Source organism: Pristis pectinata, chromosome 2, assembly GCF_009764475.1.
Source record: "Pristis pectinata isolate sPriPec2 chromosome 2, sPriPec2.1.pri, whole genome shotgun sequence".
NCBI lineage: Eukaryota > Metazoa > Chordata > Chondrichthyes > Rhinopristiformes > Pristidae > Pristis > Pristis pectinata.
Window position 1 is genome coordinate 92,564,344 of NC_067406.1, and position 17,568 is coordinate 92,581,911.

General features: G+C 39.7%; 1 protein-coding gene across 1 annotated transcript in view; it reads right to left on the reverse strand.

The window, feature by feature from the left end:
- Positions 1–822: 822 nt before the first annotated feature.
- The window catches only part of ndst3 (N-deacetylase/N-sulfotransferase (heparan glucosaminyl) 3), a 505,714-nt gene continuing 488,968 nt past the window's right edge, over positions 823–17,568 (reverse strand). The window contains exons 12-16 of the mRNA XM_052040680.1: positions 14,159–14,333; positions 13,884–14,054; positions 11,675–11,784; positions 9,305–9,407; positions 823–1,058 (exon numbers count right to left, since the gene is read on the reverse strand). Of these exons, the coding sequence (XP_051896640.1) occupies positions 936–1,058; positions 9,305–9,407; positions 11,675–11,784; positions 13,884–14,054; positions 14,159–14,333 (682 nt within the window). The 3' untranslated portion in view covers positions 823–935. The remainder of the gene's footprint in view (positions 1,059–9,304; positions 9,408–11,674; positions 11,785–13,883; positions 14,055–14,158; positions 14,334–17,568) is intronic.

The window sequence follows — 17,568 nt, forward strand, 5'->3', positions numbered from 1 at the left end:
AGATGGAGAAAGAGAGATGGAGAGAGAGAGAGAGAGAGAGAGAGACTGGGCATTCAGTAAAATTACCTGACTTTCAGAGCAGCTCCTATCCTGTTGATATTGTACTCATGTTCATTATTCACTTGCTTAGCAATATTTCTGCCATGACTGAGAAGGAATAGTTTTCTATGAAGAAAATGGCATGAGCCTGCAAGCCTGCCCTTCGTTTGTATCATTTTATATGTTTGTGGGTATTTTTAGCTTGGAATTTTTATTGATGTCTGCATTGACGAACAGAATTCCCAAATGAGAAACTTGAATTCATTAATGACGCACTTCCCTCTCAGTTGTTTATATGAGCATTAGTCGGCTAGTTTCTAAGAAAGGACGCTATTCCATGCGCAAATTATGCCGTGAATAGTTTACAATCATTTTAAACTTTCACTAAGAACCAAAACCAAAATGATTGGAAACTTCAGTGATTTAAAAGCACAAGTTTATAATAACCAGGTTATGATTTTGGATTAATTTAAATGCATGGCAGTAAAAGTAACATAGTGCAATATTTTTTTCACTGCAGATACCAGACAGTTAACCAGCACTGTACTGGTTTCATTTACAAAATGAGTCACAATTTTCTGTCTTTACAATAACTCACTCAATCTTAAGACAGGGTGGGGTGGAGCAGGTTTGGGGCCCAAACTAAACATCATCAGTTAAACATATAGCTCAGCCATAGGCTGTTAACCCACATTTCCTCATGTGCTGTCAGCTTTATAATACCACATGCCAGCATATGGAAAGATTAAAGAATACTTTCTGTTTGTAGAGGTATAGTAGAAAGTTGTTTATTTTTGGCAGTCACTCCGAGTTTGGGAAGAAAGGACTACTGGAGTACTGGATGCTGTGTTTTGAGACTGATAGTAAGAAAATTGCTTCCAGTTTTCCAACAACAACTATCTCATCACTTTTTGCAGCTCTTCCCTCAGCCAAGCTGGCAATGGCAGACCCAGTCTGTAGAACAGCTTGGACAGTTCAATGTTGTGGTCTTTGTAGTATCTTGAGAGGAATGTTCGGGACTGCAATGAGGAATAAAAGAACAAAAAAAATACATAATTAAAACAGAACCAGCATCTTATAGTCCAACACATTCAAATCAAATATCTCATACCTAAAGATAAATAATTGATTTACACATACTAAAAATCTGTAATGCTTCAATTCCAGCAGATGTTACTTGGGTCATAAGGTTCCAGAAAAACTATGCATTACCTGAGCAAAGGGTTCAATATGGATTAGAGGTTGGATGGGGGGGGGGGGGTGGAGTTAGCATTCCATCCATTTATAAGAATAATAAATCTAGATAACAAAGACACCTACATCAGACAACTATTTATTGACTACAGCTCCGCCTTCAATACCATAATTCCAAGCACCTGTAGGGATGGCATGCAAAACAAAGTTTTTCACTGTACCTTGGTACATGTGACCTTAATAAACAAATTTACCAATCATCAGAACAAAATATGAAAACAGGAGATTTTGGCTGTGTAAGCTTACGTTTGCCCATAATATTAAGGATGCACGGGGATAATCCTTGAAATATGAGCCACTTAAATTCTTGTACAATATGCAAAGATTTGAAAAATTTGTACAGGTTCAAACACGGCCCTGGATGGTGGCGAGATTAACCAACACACTAAAAACAATGTGCAAGGCAACCATGCAAGATTGATCTAACAGTGCCCCAGGAAACAGTACACCTGTTGGGAAGTGTATTGCATCCATTCATCTGTGAATCTATTCAGTGGATATGCTGTGATTTTGTTGGACACGAGAATACTGCAATGTGCATATTTTGGAGCAAGATAACAATGAAGGGAACATTCAGTTCATAGCAGAAGCTTGGAGACTCATATATATGTGTGTAGATTAAGTGTTCTGCCTTACAAATAAACAGCTGTCCTTTTTCATGACTATTCAATGTGAATTAATGAATTTGTAAAAACATCACAAATTGTTGATGAAATTAAGATCTCAGGTAATATATCTTCAGGATTGTTGAACGATATTGAGAACTGTCTCTTGGGAAATCTTAGGTGAACTTGTGAATAAAAATGTACATTTTCCTGGTGTTTTACTGTGGCTACTTGCATGGAGTTCCACCTATCAAACACCCCTGCATGTACTGACAAGAACGCATGCCATTGTGAACCATTGTTGCAAGGACAGTGGAGCTGAATTATCAATGGACTGTCGAACTTATAGCCATGTCAGTGCTGAAAAGGATTGAATTCTTCAAAGCAAACAATATTGTCAGAGTCTAAAATGGAGACACAAGACCGGTTTGTGGAACACCTACGCTCTGTTCGCAGTGGCCAAGCTGACCTCCCGTTGAATGCCATTTTAATCCCCATCCCATTCCCACACTGACCAGTCTGTCCTTGGCCTTCTCCACTGCCAGGGTGAGGTCAAAAGCAAACTAGAACAGCACCTCATATTCCACCAGGGTAGTCTACAACCCAATGGTATGAACATTGAGTTTTCCAATTTCAGGTAGCCCTCACCCCGTGTTCCTTTCTCTCTCCTTCTCACAGGTTCTCCCAGATTCCTCCCACCCATAACCCACTTTCATTCCCCTCCCCCATATGGTTCCATTTGCCTATTACCCACACATTATACCTACTGGGTCTCCTTATCCCCTACCCTAACTGGTTCCATCTGCCCATCATTCCTTTCCTTATCTGACTCCAATTATCCCCTTCCTTACTCATCAGATTCCAGCATCTGCAACCTCTCATGCCTCCACTTATTACCTTGCAGCCTCTGTCTCTACCTCCATCCTCCCCTCTCCCCACAACCTTCTTCTCTCCCTCCTTATCTGTCTCTATCACCCACCAGTCACTGTCTCCCAAATCCACTTCTCCCCCTCCCTCACTTGCTCGATCTGCCCATCATTCCTCTCCTTACCTGGTTCCATCTATCACCTGCCTTTCCCCTCCCTCTCAGCTATCTCCCCTCTACACTCTCAGTCCTGGTGCAGGGCCTTGACCCAAAACATCAACTATCCCTTTGCCTCCACAGATGCTGCCTGACCCTATGAATTCCTCCAGCAGTTTGTTTTTTTGCTCGTGAGAATCTAAAACAATATATGCAAGCAGAGATTTGACAAAGGCATACTGACATGGTGAAGATGTCCAGTTTAAAGATATTGTGCAGGAAAGGGAAGATTTCTTCAATCCAAAACCACTAGGAATGAAAGACATTTGTATGTTTGGAACATGCACCCAGAAGCAGGATGGAACAATTGCATTATTTCATTTAAGAATTTATCCTTGCTTTGCAACTTTGACATTTATTCAGATTATGATTTTTGCAAGTTGAGTTTGTGTGTGGATTGGTACATGAAAGCTGTCGAACAACAAAAAATTCTGTTTGATTTTACACTTAAATCTGCTGCGTCAAAAGAAATAGCATTTAAAATTGCAAGTGGATGAAATGCAGTGGTCCACATTCAAAGAGCTATAACAAGATCTAGGCTACAAACTGAGACCAGTTCAATCACTCGATATCATTCCAATGGTGATCACTCATGACCGCCTTGTCAGTTTAAAACTGCCATGTGGTTCAATTGGCCAAAGAGAAGATCACATTTTGAGCCTGCAAAACCAATACCAAGACAAGCAACAAAAGCAATTTTGGTGGCAATTTGACAACAGGAAGGAGGACTTCACAGTTTGTAAGTTCTTTCCGACAATGAAGAACTGGCATCATATAATGTCCACATCACTATGTAGTCGTGGCAGCAAGTAGAATGACTTTCAAGTGAAAGTGTTGATTAAGAACCATTGTATTACACACAAATCAACACTGCTACAAATTGTTCAATTATACATTAAGGCATTTATTCTTGCAAGATCAGTCAGATACTTAAATGAAACAATAAATTCACCAGTTACCTTACCTCGCTTATGGCTCTTTGTCCCAATCTTAAAGCTCTCTGATATTTCTAATGGTTTTGGATTAAAGAAATCTTGCAGTTACTGCATAACATCTTTAAACAAGATATCCTTCACCTTGCCCATGTGCTTCTGGCCTACTTTCCGTCATACCTTTTGGCACATCCCCTTGTTTTAGGTTCTCACAAGGGGAAGCACCACCAAAGAAGAACCTACACTGGTGAGGTTTTACAAACATTAGGGCAAATGGAGCACACAGTGCATGTGCAGCGATCTTTTATTGCAGCACCTTATGGAAGCAGTCCAACTGTACCTGGGGAGGATTAGCTGAGACAACCAAGATAAATCGGAAGAATATTTTCAATGTTGGTGCTTCAAAGTTGCACCATAACACATTGCTGGAAGGGTATGGTGATTTGTTCGAGGCAGCTAACAATACACACATTTGCAACAGGCCATTTGCATAGTTGGTCTATTGTAAGCCATACCAGTCCAGTATCCTGTAAAATGTCAAGTTGAGAAGAATCTAGATCACCTAGAACAAAACGTTGTGTTCGGAAAAGTGACCAAAGTGAGCAGACTATAGCCAACAGTGTCTGTGCCTCAGGGAGACAAAACAGTGCAGATGTGTGGAAACCACAGTCACACTAAATCAAGTCATTCATGATGAATCCACTTCTCACTTTGCAAAACCTAAAAACAAGACATAGCAGGATCAAAGATATTCATAAAAATTGGACCTCTCCAACTCCAATAACATTGGCAATGATAGTCAGCGGTACCTAGCACACAGAGTTCTATTCATAAACAAGGTTACCATACACAGTCGTGTATTCACCTAAGGTTTTCCAGGCCACAACAGACAAAATATTGAAACAGTGGATCACTGGTTGTGTAACCAAGGTGATCTATTGATTTCCATTTTCTGAATTTGGTCTAAGTATTCATATGACTGCATATAAAAGCAGGCACGGTAGCATAGTGGTTAGCATAATGCTTTACAGCGCCAGCGACCCAGGTTCAAATCCGGCCACTGTCTGTAAGGAGTTTGTATGTTCTCCCCGTGCCTGCGTGGGTTTCTTCCGGGTGCTCCGGTTTCTTCCCACGTTCCAAAGACGTATACAGGTTAGGAAGTTATGGGCATGCTGTGTTGGCGCCGGAAGCGTGGCGACACTTGCGGGCTGCCCCCCAAAATCACTACGCAAAAGATGTATTTCACTGTGTGTTTCGATGTACATGTGACTAATAAGGATCTTATCTTATATGCACAGTCTGAAGTTGAAGTGAAGCAAATGTGCATTTTTTACAAGAACTTTGATTCAAAAGTTGATGGAAATGGCCAGCAACTAGTGAAAGAAAAAACAGAGACCTTCACTAATGCACCAAAAGCCTGAAAATATCACAGAGCTCAGGTTGTTCCCAGGGATGATGCTGTATTATGCATGGTTCCTTCCAGATCTGGTGGGAGTGTTCAGACCAGTGTCTCACTTGTTCAAAAAGAATGTGAAATAAATGTGGAGCAAGAAGTAACAGAGTGTGTTTGATGAATACAAGATTTGCAAGTGAAGGTCTCCTAATTTATTTCAATACTAAGCACAACGCGTAGTTGACATGTGATGCACATAGTAATGGTGTACGTATAAGTCACGTGAATGACAATGGGCAAGGGAAACCCACTGCTTTCGCTTCTCACACTCTCACAAGGAGTGAACATATTTATGCACAAATCAAGAAGGAAGCTCATGCCATTGTGTTGGGAATCACGAAATTTGATCATTTTTTTACCAGTTAGATCCCTTACCCTAAAAATAAATGATAAGCCACTATAAGAGATACTAGCAAATCAGCAAAAGCAACTGTGGCAGCATCGGGAATGCAAAGAAAGGCAATCATTCTATTGCAGTGTGGCCACAATTGAGTATAGGAGTTACAAGCACAACAATTTTGCAGATGCTTTGTTGTGACTATTGCATTAGAACTCAGATGTTGCAAGTGAAATACAGTTGATGAGGCCCTCTGCTGTAAAAGGTCTATGAACAAACATTGAAAGGATGGACAGAAGTTGAGCAATGTAGAGGCAAGAACTAATACCATTTCACAATTGGTTCAGTGCATTATCATGTGAGCAGGAACCATAGACTGGGGTCATAGAGCAAAATTACCTCATACTTTAAGAGAAAAATAATTGATCAAACTTCAAATTGAATACACAGGAATAGTCAGCCCAAAAACGGTTAGAAGAAGCTTTGTTTACCAGCCTGTCTGAACAGCAACCACAATTCAATCATAGTCTAATGCAGCAATTGCCCAAATTACATGAACAAGCCACCAAATCTATCCTTGCTATTATGATCATAGCCTACCAGAAGTTTCCAGAGAGTACATGTAGACTTTTGTGAAGAAGTGAATGTCCTGGTTCTGACTGATAGTCGGTCAAAGTAAATTGAAGTGAAACCCATTGGTTCGTGTATCATCACGTAAAATATTATAGATGAGTTAAGAGCCCTCTGTGTATGTCATGGTATACATGAAGAGCTTGTTTTTGACAATGGATCCCAGATTCAATACTGTTTGAAAACTTTATGAACAGAATGGTATTAGATATACTTCAAATGGCACAACTGAGAGGTCAATCGGAATAGCTAAAGAAGCTCTCAAGCAGCAGATGTTACAGGGATATTCAAAACTCAGCAGGAATCGTTCCCTGCCCAATTTCTTGCTGAAGTAAAAAACAACTCCACACATGCTGCCGCAGGGTGCACACCTGCAGAATTTTGATGAACAGAAGACTTTTGATGACAGAATGCTTTTGAGTCTTGTTCAACTAAATTTGGTTTCCAGAATTGAACAGAAGCAGTTGATTCCAAGATGTCACTATGAAATTAACCCAATTTCATGCAAAATAAAAGCATTTATGTTCTTTGCTTCCCCAGCCCACACAAGTGGGAAATAGAAACAACAGTAAAGATTTGTAGAGCCAAGAAATAGTTAGCTGAAATTTGTTAGAAAATGTAAAGTGTTTGTTTAGATCAAGTGACCTCTGCAAAAGACGAACCAAGTCTGGATTATGAATCATTCAAACATAAAACTGTGCCCAAATTGGATCCAGTGCAAATTTCAGGAACTGAAGAACCAAATCAGAGCAAGTATGGCAAAGAAACTGAACCAGCTTTAGGTTCAAATCCAGAATCAAACAATTCCAAAGTTGATTCAATCCCTGAACCTGAACAAAGGTTTGGAAGGCTCAAAAAGCCAGTTACATGACTTATAACTGTTGTCATTTAAAAGAGAAAGCTAGTTATAATAATAAAAAATGTTTCTTTCAGCAAACTACCATTCCATTGAAAGTGTAAAGTAGGTATAAACGAAAATACTCTTCTTTAACAAAAAATAGGCAGCAATATAATGTGTCCATCTGTGGATCAATGCTGGTGGACATACTGGACAAAAGAGTCATGTGATGTGCTTGCTTTGTAATAATGAGTGGAATACACAGTCTGTGGCAGGTGCTTAAAGAGTGAACATGTATATACCTGAAGTGTACTACTTTGTAAATAAATTACTACTTCCTTTGATGTATACACGGTCTGCTTTACAGCACATCTGAAGACTACACAGGAAGAAACTGGAAGAAGACCAGTTGAAACACTGGCATCATGCTAGCAGTAAGACTGTGGTAGCTAGGGTTTCTTTAGGAGTTGAAAATCAGGAGGTAGCTAATTACAGTCCATGGTCTCAGTATACTAGTAGTTGGAGCACCCGCTCTGGCACCACAATCAGGTTAGCATATGCCTAATTTATGCTTTGGTGATACCCCCACAGGTCCTTTTAAAGATGACTGATTGGCTGATTATCAAACAGACTATATCTTTCATGGTGCAGTTGATAAATAAAAACCTTCTTGCCTTTTTAATGAGCATCTTTTTCCAACACATTTCGGTGTTGGACATCCAATGATGGTTTAAGATGGCCTCCACTGGCATCCTAATGAACTGAGCTCATTCCTTGGCAGAATCAGAATGGAAATCTATTGGTGACCTTTCCACCACACTTCTTAGTGGTTCCAAGGATTTTCAGCCTCTTCATCTTTAGAATATTAGCCCTTAAACAGCCAGAATATTCAGGAATGTTCTGCCTTGGATCAACACGGTTTGCTTCTTTATTCCCATGCAGTAATGCCAAAAGTAATACTATTGTCACGATGATACAGTGGTTATGTTAATATTAGCTTTATCTATATATGAGAGTGTAGTGCTTATAATACCAGACTGATAATTCGTATGTTTGGAACAAAAATTCGAAGAACGTGAATTAGAATCCCACCAATGCAATTTGACAATTTAATTCAGTGCACACTGCCTAGAAATAAAAAGAATTGGTAGCAGTAAAAAGTGACCTTGAAGGAGTCGGGTTGCCAAAAAATATCCAACTGGCTCACCAGTTACTCAGGAAAGTAAACCTGCCATCCTTAACTGGTCAGGCCTTTATGTAACCCTGGTCCCAACATTGTGCTTTTATCATCTTTGCAAGGAAACAAGAGATAGACCATAAATATTGCTCTTGCAAACAATGCTTGTATCTTGAACATTCATAATCTTAACAAAGTCAATTAAAGTACCAAAATCTATTATCTATACTTGCTCTAAGGTGTCAATTTTGCTTCTATTTTTAATTCTATGTTTATTTATTCAACTTGCAGTTGGACTTTTTTTCCTGCCTAATCCAAACTATTCAGTTTTGTTCCAATCAATTCCTTTATGGGGATGATGTGAGCTGGAAAAGGTTCCCTAACATTCAGCCAGCCGAATGCCTGGATTTGAAAGGTGAAGTGATGAACTGATGTAAAGGTTAAACCAAAATGAGATCTGCCAAATGAATAGACTCATCAGTTACTTGAAATGCTCAGTGTGCTTAAATTAGCAAACTCATGTATCGTTCACTAAAAGACATTACGACAGGAATAGGTTTTGCATCAAATCATTTCTTAAGGATAAAAATACCAATCTAGAGAAAAGCAGAAATTAATACATGCAGAAATGTGCTTTCTGTTTTTTTTTAAATTTTCAACCCTTACTATAGGAAGCAAGGTGGATTTTGGCATTTTTAAAACTGAAGGGACATTTGCTGATAAAAAGGAAGATTTTTAGAGTTCTTACATATAAAGCATCAGAAAATTGCAAGTCTCCCTGCTGTGATGTTCCAATGAGTGCTTGCAGTAGAGAAGAAGCACACAGTATGAAAGGGCTTCTGAAATCTTCCCATGAGGATTCATAGTGTGACAAAGCAAAGTAAAATAAGTCAAGGTGATGTGAAATCTGTATTAAGATTAGGCAGCTATTTTATTTTCTTTAAAAAGAAATAAATACCTCCACATCCATTGCTGGATACTTCCTGCCTTTGCTTTTTCCCAGACACTTTGTCTTCCCTCCTTCAAGCAACTGGCACCAGAAGCCTTTTTGTGGATCAAACCTGAAATTCATAAGACACTCTCTTACCTATTTGCTACCATTATTAACTATACTAATGGAATGTCCACCAGGGTTACATTGACAATAACAGCTAATAGAAAAGAAATTCATAAATCTACTTCAATACAACAGGTAATTAAATCCTCATTTGGAGTATATTATCACTGCTTATTGCATACTCATATTTCATTTTAATCTATACAAAAGAAGAATTTCTTTTTATGAAATCTTTTTGGGAAATGTCCTCTCCACAGGGCATTTAACTGTTTAAAAGGTGAAAGAGTTCTTTTTGATCAGTTTAATCTCTAATCTTTATACTGGACAGTTTCTGCTTTATCAAAATCCACACATGCAGTTGTTATTCAAGATCAGTTAATGTCAATATTTTAAATGATAGTAAAATGGTGAACCCTGTCGAAGATAAACAATTCCAGTAAACAGTCACACTATTCTGAGAGTCAGTCCTCTCTACATTTAATCATCATTTTTACATCTCTGTTGAAAATCACTTCTACTTATTGATTTGAATCTTTCAATCTGTCTTCTCCTTCATAACTTACCCTCCAAAGTTTTTAATTTTCTTTTCAAAATTTTAGACAACAGTTTCAATAACTAGAATAGAATTTATTTTGTAATATTTAGATTACAATGTATGGTGTATGTCCTGCCCTTATTATTATGTGGTGGGGTGAGGGTAATGCCTTTTAATTCTGTGTAAAACTAACAGCAGCTGGATTGTTAATCTTGGATATGCCGGCATCTAGATTCACAAGGCATCTAACCCAATGAATTGCCTGGTGGATGAACAGCATTTCTCACACACCTAGGCCAATACAGAACCCAAGATGATAGACTTAACAGTGGAATCAAGGTATGAAGGGAAACTGGTTTTGTTTTACAAACTGATGATTTTATTGGAAAAGATTTGCAAGTGTGATGTTCATTGGGACAGTGCTAAGTATTGGTTCCCAGATTTATCACAGAGCTGAAAATGAGACCCTGCAGTACACGAGGATTAGAAAGGATCAGAGACAGAAAACACTGCAGGGAAACAAAATGTGATTCCTGTTAATGTTTGCTAAAGAACACATAAATCTTTGAATCTTTGTTATAAAAAATAGCTTTAAGAATTCAATTTCAGTAAACCCCCGCTCTGACCTATCTGTGTGTGGCCTCCTACCTAGTTAAAATGAGACCCATTGCAAGGGTGAGGAACAACATCTCGTCTTTCGGCTGTCATGTTGCAGCCTTCTGGACTCAATAGTGAATTCTCCCGCTTTAGGTAGCTCACTCACTCTATCATAACTGGCCATCTGTGCCACTCATCCATCTGTGATTTTGGCTCAGCTTTTCTCTCTCCTATGGCTTGCTGGGCATGTCCCACATCCTTGCTTTTGGGAACACATAACACAGAAAAAGAAGCATAATGTGCTTCTAACTATCACATGATTTCATTTGGTCTTACCCTTTCAGAGATATTCCCTATGTTCTACACAACCCTCCCCCATCTTCTCTGCTACTGAAAACTGACTTGCTTTCTTTCTTTCCTAGTTCTGTCGAAGAGTCTTGGATCTGAAACGTTAACTCTGTTTCACCTTTCACAGATGCTGCCTGGCTTACGGAGGGTTTCCAGCATTTTCTGTTTTAATTTCAGCAAATCAGTCCAATGATTAATTAAGTGCCCATTTCATAGGGGTGAAGTACTGGTGGGGGCTGAGAGAAGTTTGTCTGAGGAATGTGATTTCCAGAACATTAAGTCACCAAATAAAATTGATATTACACATCTTTTTTGCTGGCATTTTGCTTCTCTGTGAAATGGAGCTGACTGAGGATTGTGTGCATGGATCTGCACCCCAAATTTTATAAAGGGAAACAAAGAACTGCAGATGGATGAGGACCATGGACAAGGATTTGACTTCCTTGAGTGAAGTGTGGGTTGAGTATGTAAATATAAGCACACTTGGTTTTCTTTTGCAGCAGCTGACAAAGGCATACAAGGTGTAAAATTAGTGACCTCATGTGCTCGTTCCATAATGAGACACAGTTCAGAGCAATATGTCCACATACAAAGGAAGGCTTGTCACTAACATTAAATTTGCTCTTGAGAATTAAATAAAGGGAGCACATTCCAACATGGAGGACAAGGACTGCAAACTTTATAAAGCCACATTCATCATTGCCAAGGCAGTTAAAACCTGTACAAGATCAGAACTACTATATAAATATAAATTTATTCATTAAAGTTGCAGACAGATATTATAAACTTACGTCAGAGCTTGAGAATAATTGTAGTACTGGGAAACTCCAAGGAATTTCTGCACTCCATCCATTACTGCAGCAGGGTCAGTCCTCAGCTTATGCCCATCTATAATGTGTAACTAAAACCAGTTTCAATCAGATATTGTTACCAGACAATGAATAATTGAAGCAAAAACGCAAGAATAAAGCGAGAGTTAAAATAAAAAAATAACAACTACCCACATCTATCTGGCTGTCACTTGGTAGCTTTTTGATTTAGTGGACTGCTTCACACTATGTGAGGGAGTTGATAAAGTGTGCTAAGATTTGAGCTGTTATGCTATCTTAGGTTAGACTTCCCCTTGGCAAGCCATAGTGAATTTACTGCCACAGGTTTGACAAAAAAATCAGTTGCTCTCAATTCCACAGCTTTTTCTCCAGATGGCCAAGAGCAGCTAATTTAAATTTATGAAATCCCTACAAACAGACACCACTTGAAGAAGCCACAGTGCAGACTGGCAAGGGCTTGTGCTGGCTGTTCCAACCATAATTATTACAACATACATCTTTGAATTTTTTTCATTGTTGCCTTAAAGATGTCAAAAGTTGTTAAAATGACAATCACACTGTTTTCTTCCTTCCATCAAGGTACATAGCTAGTTTTCCTTTGATGTGAAAGAGATTTTGTTTGTCCCCAAATGTAAAAACCTGCCAGTGGCAGTCATCTGTGAGAAGACATGTTGTTGTGTTGTTTCACAATAAGACCTTGGGAGGCAAACTTCCCAGATCATAAAATTACGGCTTGAAAAATACCAGTGGGATCTGCCAGACCAAACTTTAATTTTTCTTTTGAAATGTTAAAGTCAGCTTTTCTTTTGCATCACAGAAGTTATCAGGCTGTGCACAAATCTCAATCTGTCCACACACAGGTGGTGATATGACTTCCTGGAGTGAAGTGTGGGTTGAGTGTGTAAATACAAGTACACCTGGTTTTCTTTTGCAGCAGCTGACAAAGGCATACAAGGTGTAAAATTAGTAACCTTCATGTGTTCGTACCATAATGAGACACAGTTCAGAGCAAATTCTCTACATACAAAGGAAGGCTTATGACTAACATTAAATTTGCTCTTGATAGTTAAATAAAGGGAGCACATTCCAACATGGAGCACACCCACACTCATCTCCAGCTGTTTCTTTGGTGGTTGACATCAGTGTGTCTAAATGTCTCCTCAAGAGGAACCCTCAGTTGATATATTTTAAACCAGCTTCCACTGTGAATTCTGGAGGGCTGATTTAAAATTCCCTGCTACAGCAGAGGTTGTCTGAAGCAAATTGTCTGACGGTGGAGGTAGTCGCTGCTGGCTACAAAAGGTGATTGGCCTTTTCAGCACATCAAGTGTCATAAGGACCCCACCCTCTGCCCCTCAAGAATGACTTCCTAGCCTGTTTCCTAGCCTGTTCCAAAAACATCCCATCCTGATGCCTCTAAACACCTCCCACCTGCACTTCCTGCTCCCCTACCTTTCCCACAAGTGACAGTCCTCCTCCAGCCCCAACCTCCCTTCTCCACATTTGACTGCAGGTTTTCTCCGAGCAACATCTTCAAGAGTCCTTGGTTATGGGCTTCTGCTGTCAGTATTTCCTTCTGTTCACTGCACTTGCTGCCACTGAGTCTGTCTGCTGGACAGGAAACATAATGAAAAAAGCAAAAATGCAGTCCTACAATTCATGCATTTGGATCCATGTGGTCCCGCTATTGTAGGTGCCTCATTTTTTATGGTCTTCTCCTCACCCTCAGTGCCTTTCCATCAATATTGGGGCTATGAATAGTAATGTACTTACATTGCAGGGCCAGAGTGAATATTTATTTTGTGTGAAAATCTCCTGCAGGTTCATTACAAAGAAGGAAGCAGTCCAAGTGGACTGATGTTTCACTGTCAAGCTAAATGTTCCAGGGTTACCCATCACCTGATGTCACTGTGGAAGGTCAGCAGAGAATTTGGATTGGGAAGACTGAACATCATCCAACTTGCTTCCGATCTCTCTTCCTGCCCAGGTAAACATGGGGCAGCATTGATGGCTGTAAAAGGGACTGCTCTGGTTTTACTATCCCAGCATTTCTGGCTGCCAGGACGACTTGAGATAGCAAGAAAAAAATTGAACAATACAATGCACAGCGACACGAATGGCATTGCACAAGCAACTAAAACAGTTGCTTCTTGCCTGTTTAAGTGCTCACCTGACTAGCAGGGTAGTATGTTAGCCACCTCTCGATATGAGCTGCATACCAGCCAGGCACCAGACACCGATTATGAAGGGCGCGAAGCTCGGGAATGGCTCGTCGGCCTGCCGTGATCACCTCATAAAAACTGTAGCGTAGAGCCGCTGGATCTTCATGAGCTCGCTGGTGCTGTGAGCATCACAAGAAACAAAGAGTTCAGTAGGTTTCCTGCAAACTTAACTAAACAGAGGACTTCAAGTGTATGCCTATGCAAGCTGAATGGTCAGGATTACCTGGTACCAGGAGTAAGCCCGATCTGAAGGGTTGATGAGAATGGTAATTATTTTCACCTTTGGCAAGAGGGCAGCAGCTCGCTTTGGAGCATCCTCAGAGTGGAAGTAGTTTGCACTCTTCTCAAACAAAAAGTCCGTGGTCACATTGGAAGGGACAGGAAAAAAATTCATGTACCTACAAAAATAGATGAGAGGCAAGCTTTCATTGTTTGGAATGTATAAGCCAGTGGATGCAAAATAGAGTCACAGCAAAGACTTCTGTGCTTGAAAGTCCCAAAGGTAGCAAGGTGTGCTCTTTGCTTTACTGAGGGATTAGCAAGACTATTCATGAATTATCTTGGCTGGTTTAAGTTGTACTTTATGAGAATAGCAGTAAAAATACCAAAGTAAACCGAAACAATGTTTCTGCACCATTTGTATTGCTATGAACAATTTTGGAGAGAATATAAGGGTTCTTGAGTACAGACTGATATATTTAAAAATGACTTCCATCAAGACTGAGAATCTGATGCAAAGTAATTGGATTCACTTTAGTGAAAGCCAGTGAGAAAGCAGCACATAGCATTTAGTGATGCAGCTCTGTGGAGAACCAGTGTGAGATTAACGCTCCTTATAGGAAAGATAAAACAAGAATAAATTTGACATTAAGTGACCAAATGTCAAATGCTTTGAGACAATGTGGTCCTGAATTTCTTTGGTATCAGAAACAAAGTGCCTGGGTTAGTCAGCAATGAGCATAGTCTAAGAATGCATATTCCAGTGGGAGCTAAGTATGCCAGAACTTAGCCCAGTGGCCGGTTTCTGTTGAGGCATGGAATGGGTGAAAAGTCTGTTCACTCCATGCTTGTCCTTTTACATCAGAGGGGATGAGGTCAAGGGAAGGAGTGTCCAACACTGTGAGTGTCGTCAGCTATGAATAGCTCCTGACTTCATGCTCTCTGGTTTCAGATTTCATGTAAACCTTTACTTAGGTGGCCAGAATATCTGACAGAAACAAATGGGAATTTCATTAGTACATGAAAATCAGAGATGTTATTAAGCTGGAAAAAGTGCAAAGATGATCTACCAGAATATTGCCAGGACTTGAGGGCCTGAAGGAAAATGTTGGGCAGGCTAGGACTTTATTCCTTGCAGCATAGGAGACTGTGTGATCTTACAGGGGTGTATAAAATCATGAGGGGCATAGACACGGTGGATGCTCACAGTCTTTTTCCCAGGGTTGGGGGATCAAGGTTTAAGGTGAGAGGGAAAAGATTTAAAGGGGACTTGAGGGGCAAATTCTTGACACAAAGGGTGGCCCGTATATGGAATGAGTTACCAAAGAAAGTAGTTGAGTTAGGAACAATAACAATATGTAAGAATCTTTTGGACAGGTACATGGCTATGAAAGATTTAGAGGGATATGGGTCACATGTAGGCAAATGGGACTAGCTTAGATGGGCATATTGGACGCCATGGACGAGTTGGGCTAAAGGGCCTGTTTCCATGCTGTATTAGTCTAGAGCCAAATTATTTTTCATTTCTATTCATGTCGTTACTGGCAGCTTTTCATTCTTCCCACAACCTTTTGGTTGGGATATAATCAAATCCCATGGGATTAGGAGGAATATTGGATTGCAGTGAGAGGAGGTTGGAAACAGGGGTGATGTAATAGCTGCCTTTGTACTGCTGGAGATGTTGCAGAAGTTTCCTGCTGGTGAACTGCTCCCTCGTCTTACTTCCACGTGCTCCACTAAGATGCTGCCAGAGCCTTACTCAAATCTGACTACATTGTTGAATGTGAGCTGGCTCCAAGTTACTGGATCTGAACTGGCACCTATTTATTGTAAGTGTGGCCTCCTGCTGACCTCATCCAGTAGCACAATGGGCTCTACTGAAAAGAAAGCCAATAAGGATTCAAGAGTAATGTAAAATGGGTGGCCTGTATTACCGTATTGTCCATTTTACACCATCACCTGAAGGCCGCAATATACCTTCATCTTTCAAAGTCGATACTTAGAGCTGAAGATAGCCAACTCAATGGATTTCCTTGACCTCAATGCTGCTGGATAGGCTTGGGAAACACTTGGAAGCAGAATGGTTGAGCCTAAATAGACTCAGCAGAAATCATGGTAAATGAGCAAATTAAAAGGATGCCAACCTTGAAAAAGTTGGTGGAACCAGATTTAATTATGGCTTTCAAAAAAAAAGGAATTGGATACTTGAGAGGAAAAAAATTCAGGGCTATGGAGAAAAAGCAAAGGAATGCAACTGACTGGATTGTTCTTACAAGAAGTTTCCATCTGTGCTATGCCAATTCTATCATATGGGGTCTACATCATTCCTCTGGGATTTCTGCACTTCTTCTGTCAACAGTGTGAAGGATAATCAGGGAGAACTACTGTGAAATATAACAGGTGACACACTTTAAGGAATAACTGCTTTATACTTAAAATTAGATAACAGAAATAGACAGTCATCTAACATATTGCTGAAATATTCATGACTTCATTGAAAAAGTACAGACATGGAATTTACTGTATCTGTTTATCTGTTGACAAAGCATACTGGAAAATTGTTCAGTGCCCCCAAAAGTAAATGAAAGTTTTGACTATCTTTCCATTCCAGGTTTGTCTTGGTCAAACTTGGTTACAGATACATTAGAACTACAGTGTTCCAGGCAATATCTGATTATCTTTGTTCTTATCCCGGCAGCCATAAATCGCATTTGGAACAGATAATTTTTTTTTCAAAGAAAGTTAAGTTGTTGCCGGCCAGTTTAATCATGCTAAGAATTTGTTCTGCAACCTGAAAGGGATATTTTTTTCACAATACCAAGTCTCATTTGAGGGCTGGTTAGTTCTTAAGAGATTCCAGATGCCGGAACTCAGTGGGTCGGGCAGCATCTGTGGAGGGAAATGGTGGCCAGTCTAGATTTGAAACTTTGACTATCCATTTCCTTCCACTGCTGATTCCCTCCAGTATCTTGTTTGTTGAATAGTTTTGAATGTGGCCTTTAGTTCCTAGATCACAATCAAAGTTCAATAGTCTGAACATGCCTTCACTAATTATTTATGGTTCTATCATTTTAAAAGTCTGCAACATTTCCTCCTCATTAATTTTTCTCCAGCGGAAGTAATTTTAGTTTGAGTCTCTTTGTATATTTGAGTCAGAGTAAAAGAGTCATAGGGCATAGAAAAAGGCCCTTTGGCCCATACTTGTCCATGATGTATATTCAAGCTAATCCCATTTCCCAGCACTTGGCTAATATCCTTCTAAACTCTTGTCATCTAGAGACCTGTCCACATACTTCTTAAATGTATCTAATGTACCTGCCTCAACCACTTCCTCTGCCAGCTGATTCCATATATCTGCCACCCTCTGTGTAAAATGTTGCTCCTCAGGTTCTTATTCAACCTTTCACCTCTAAC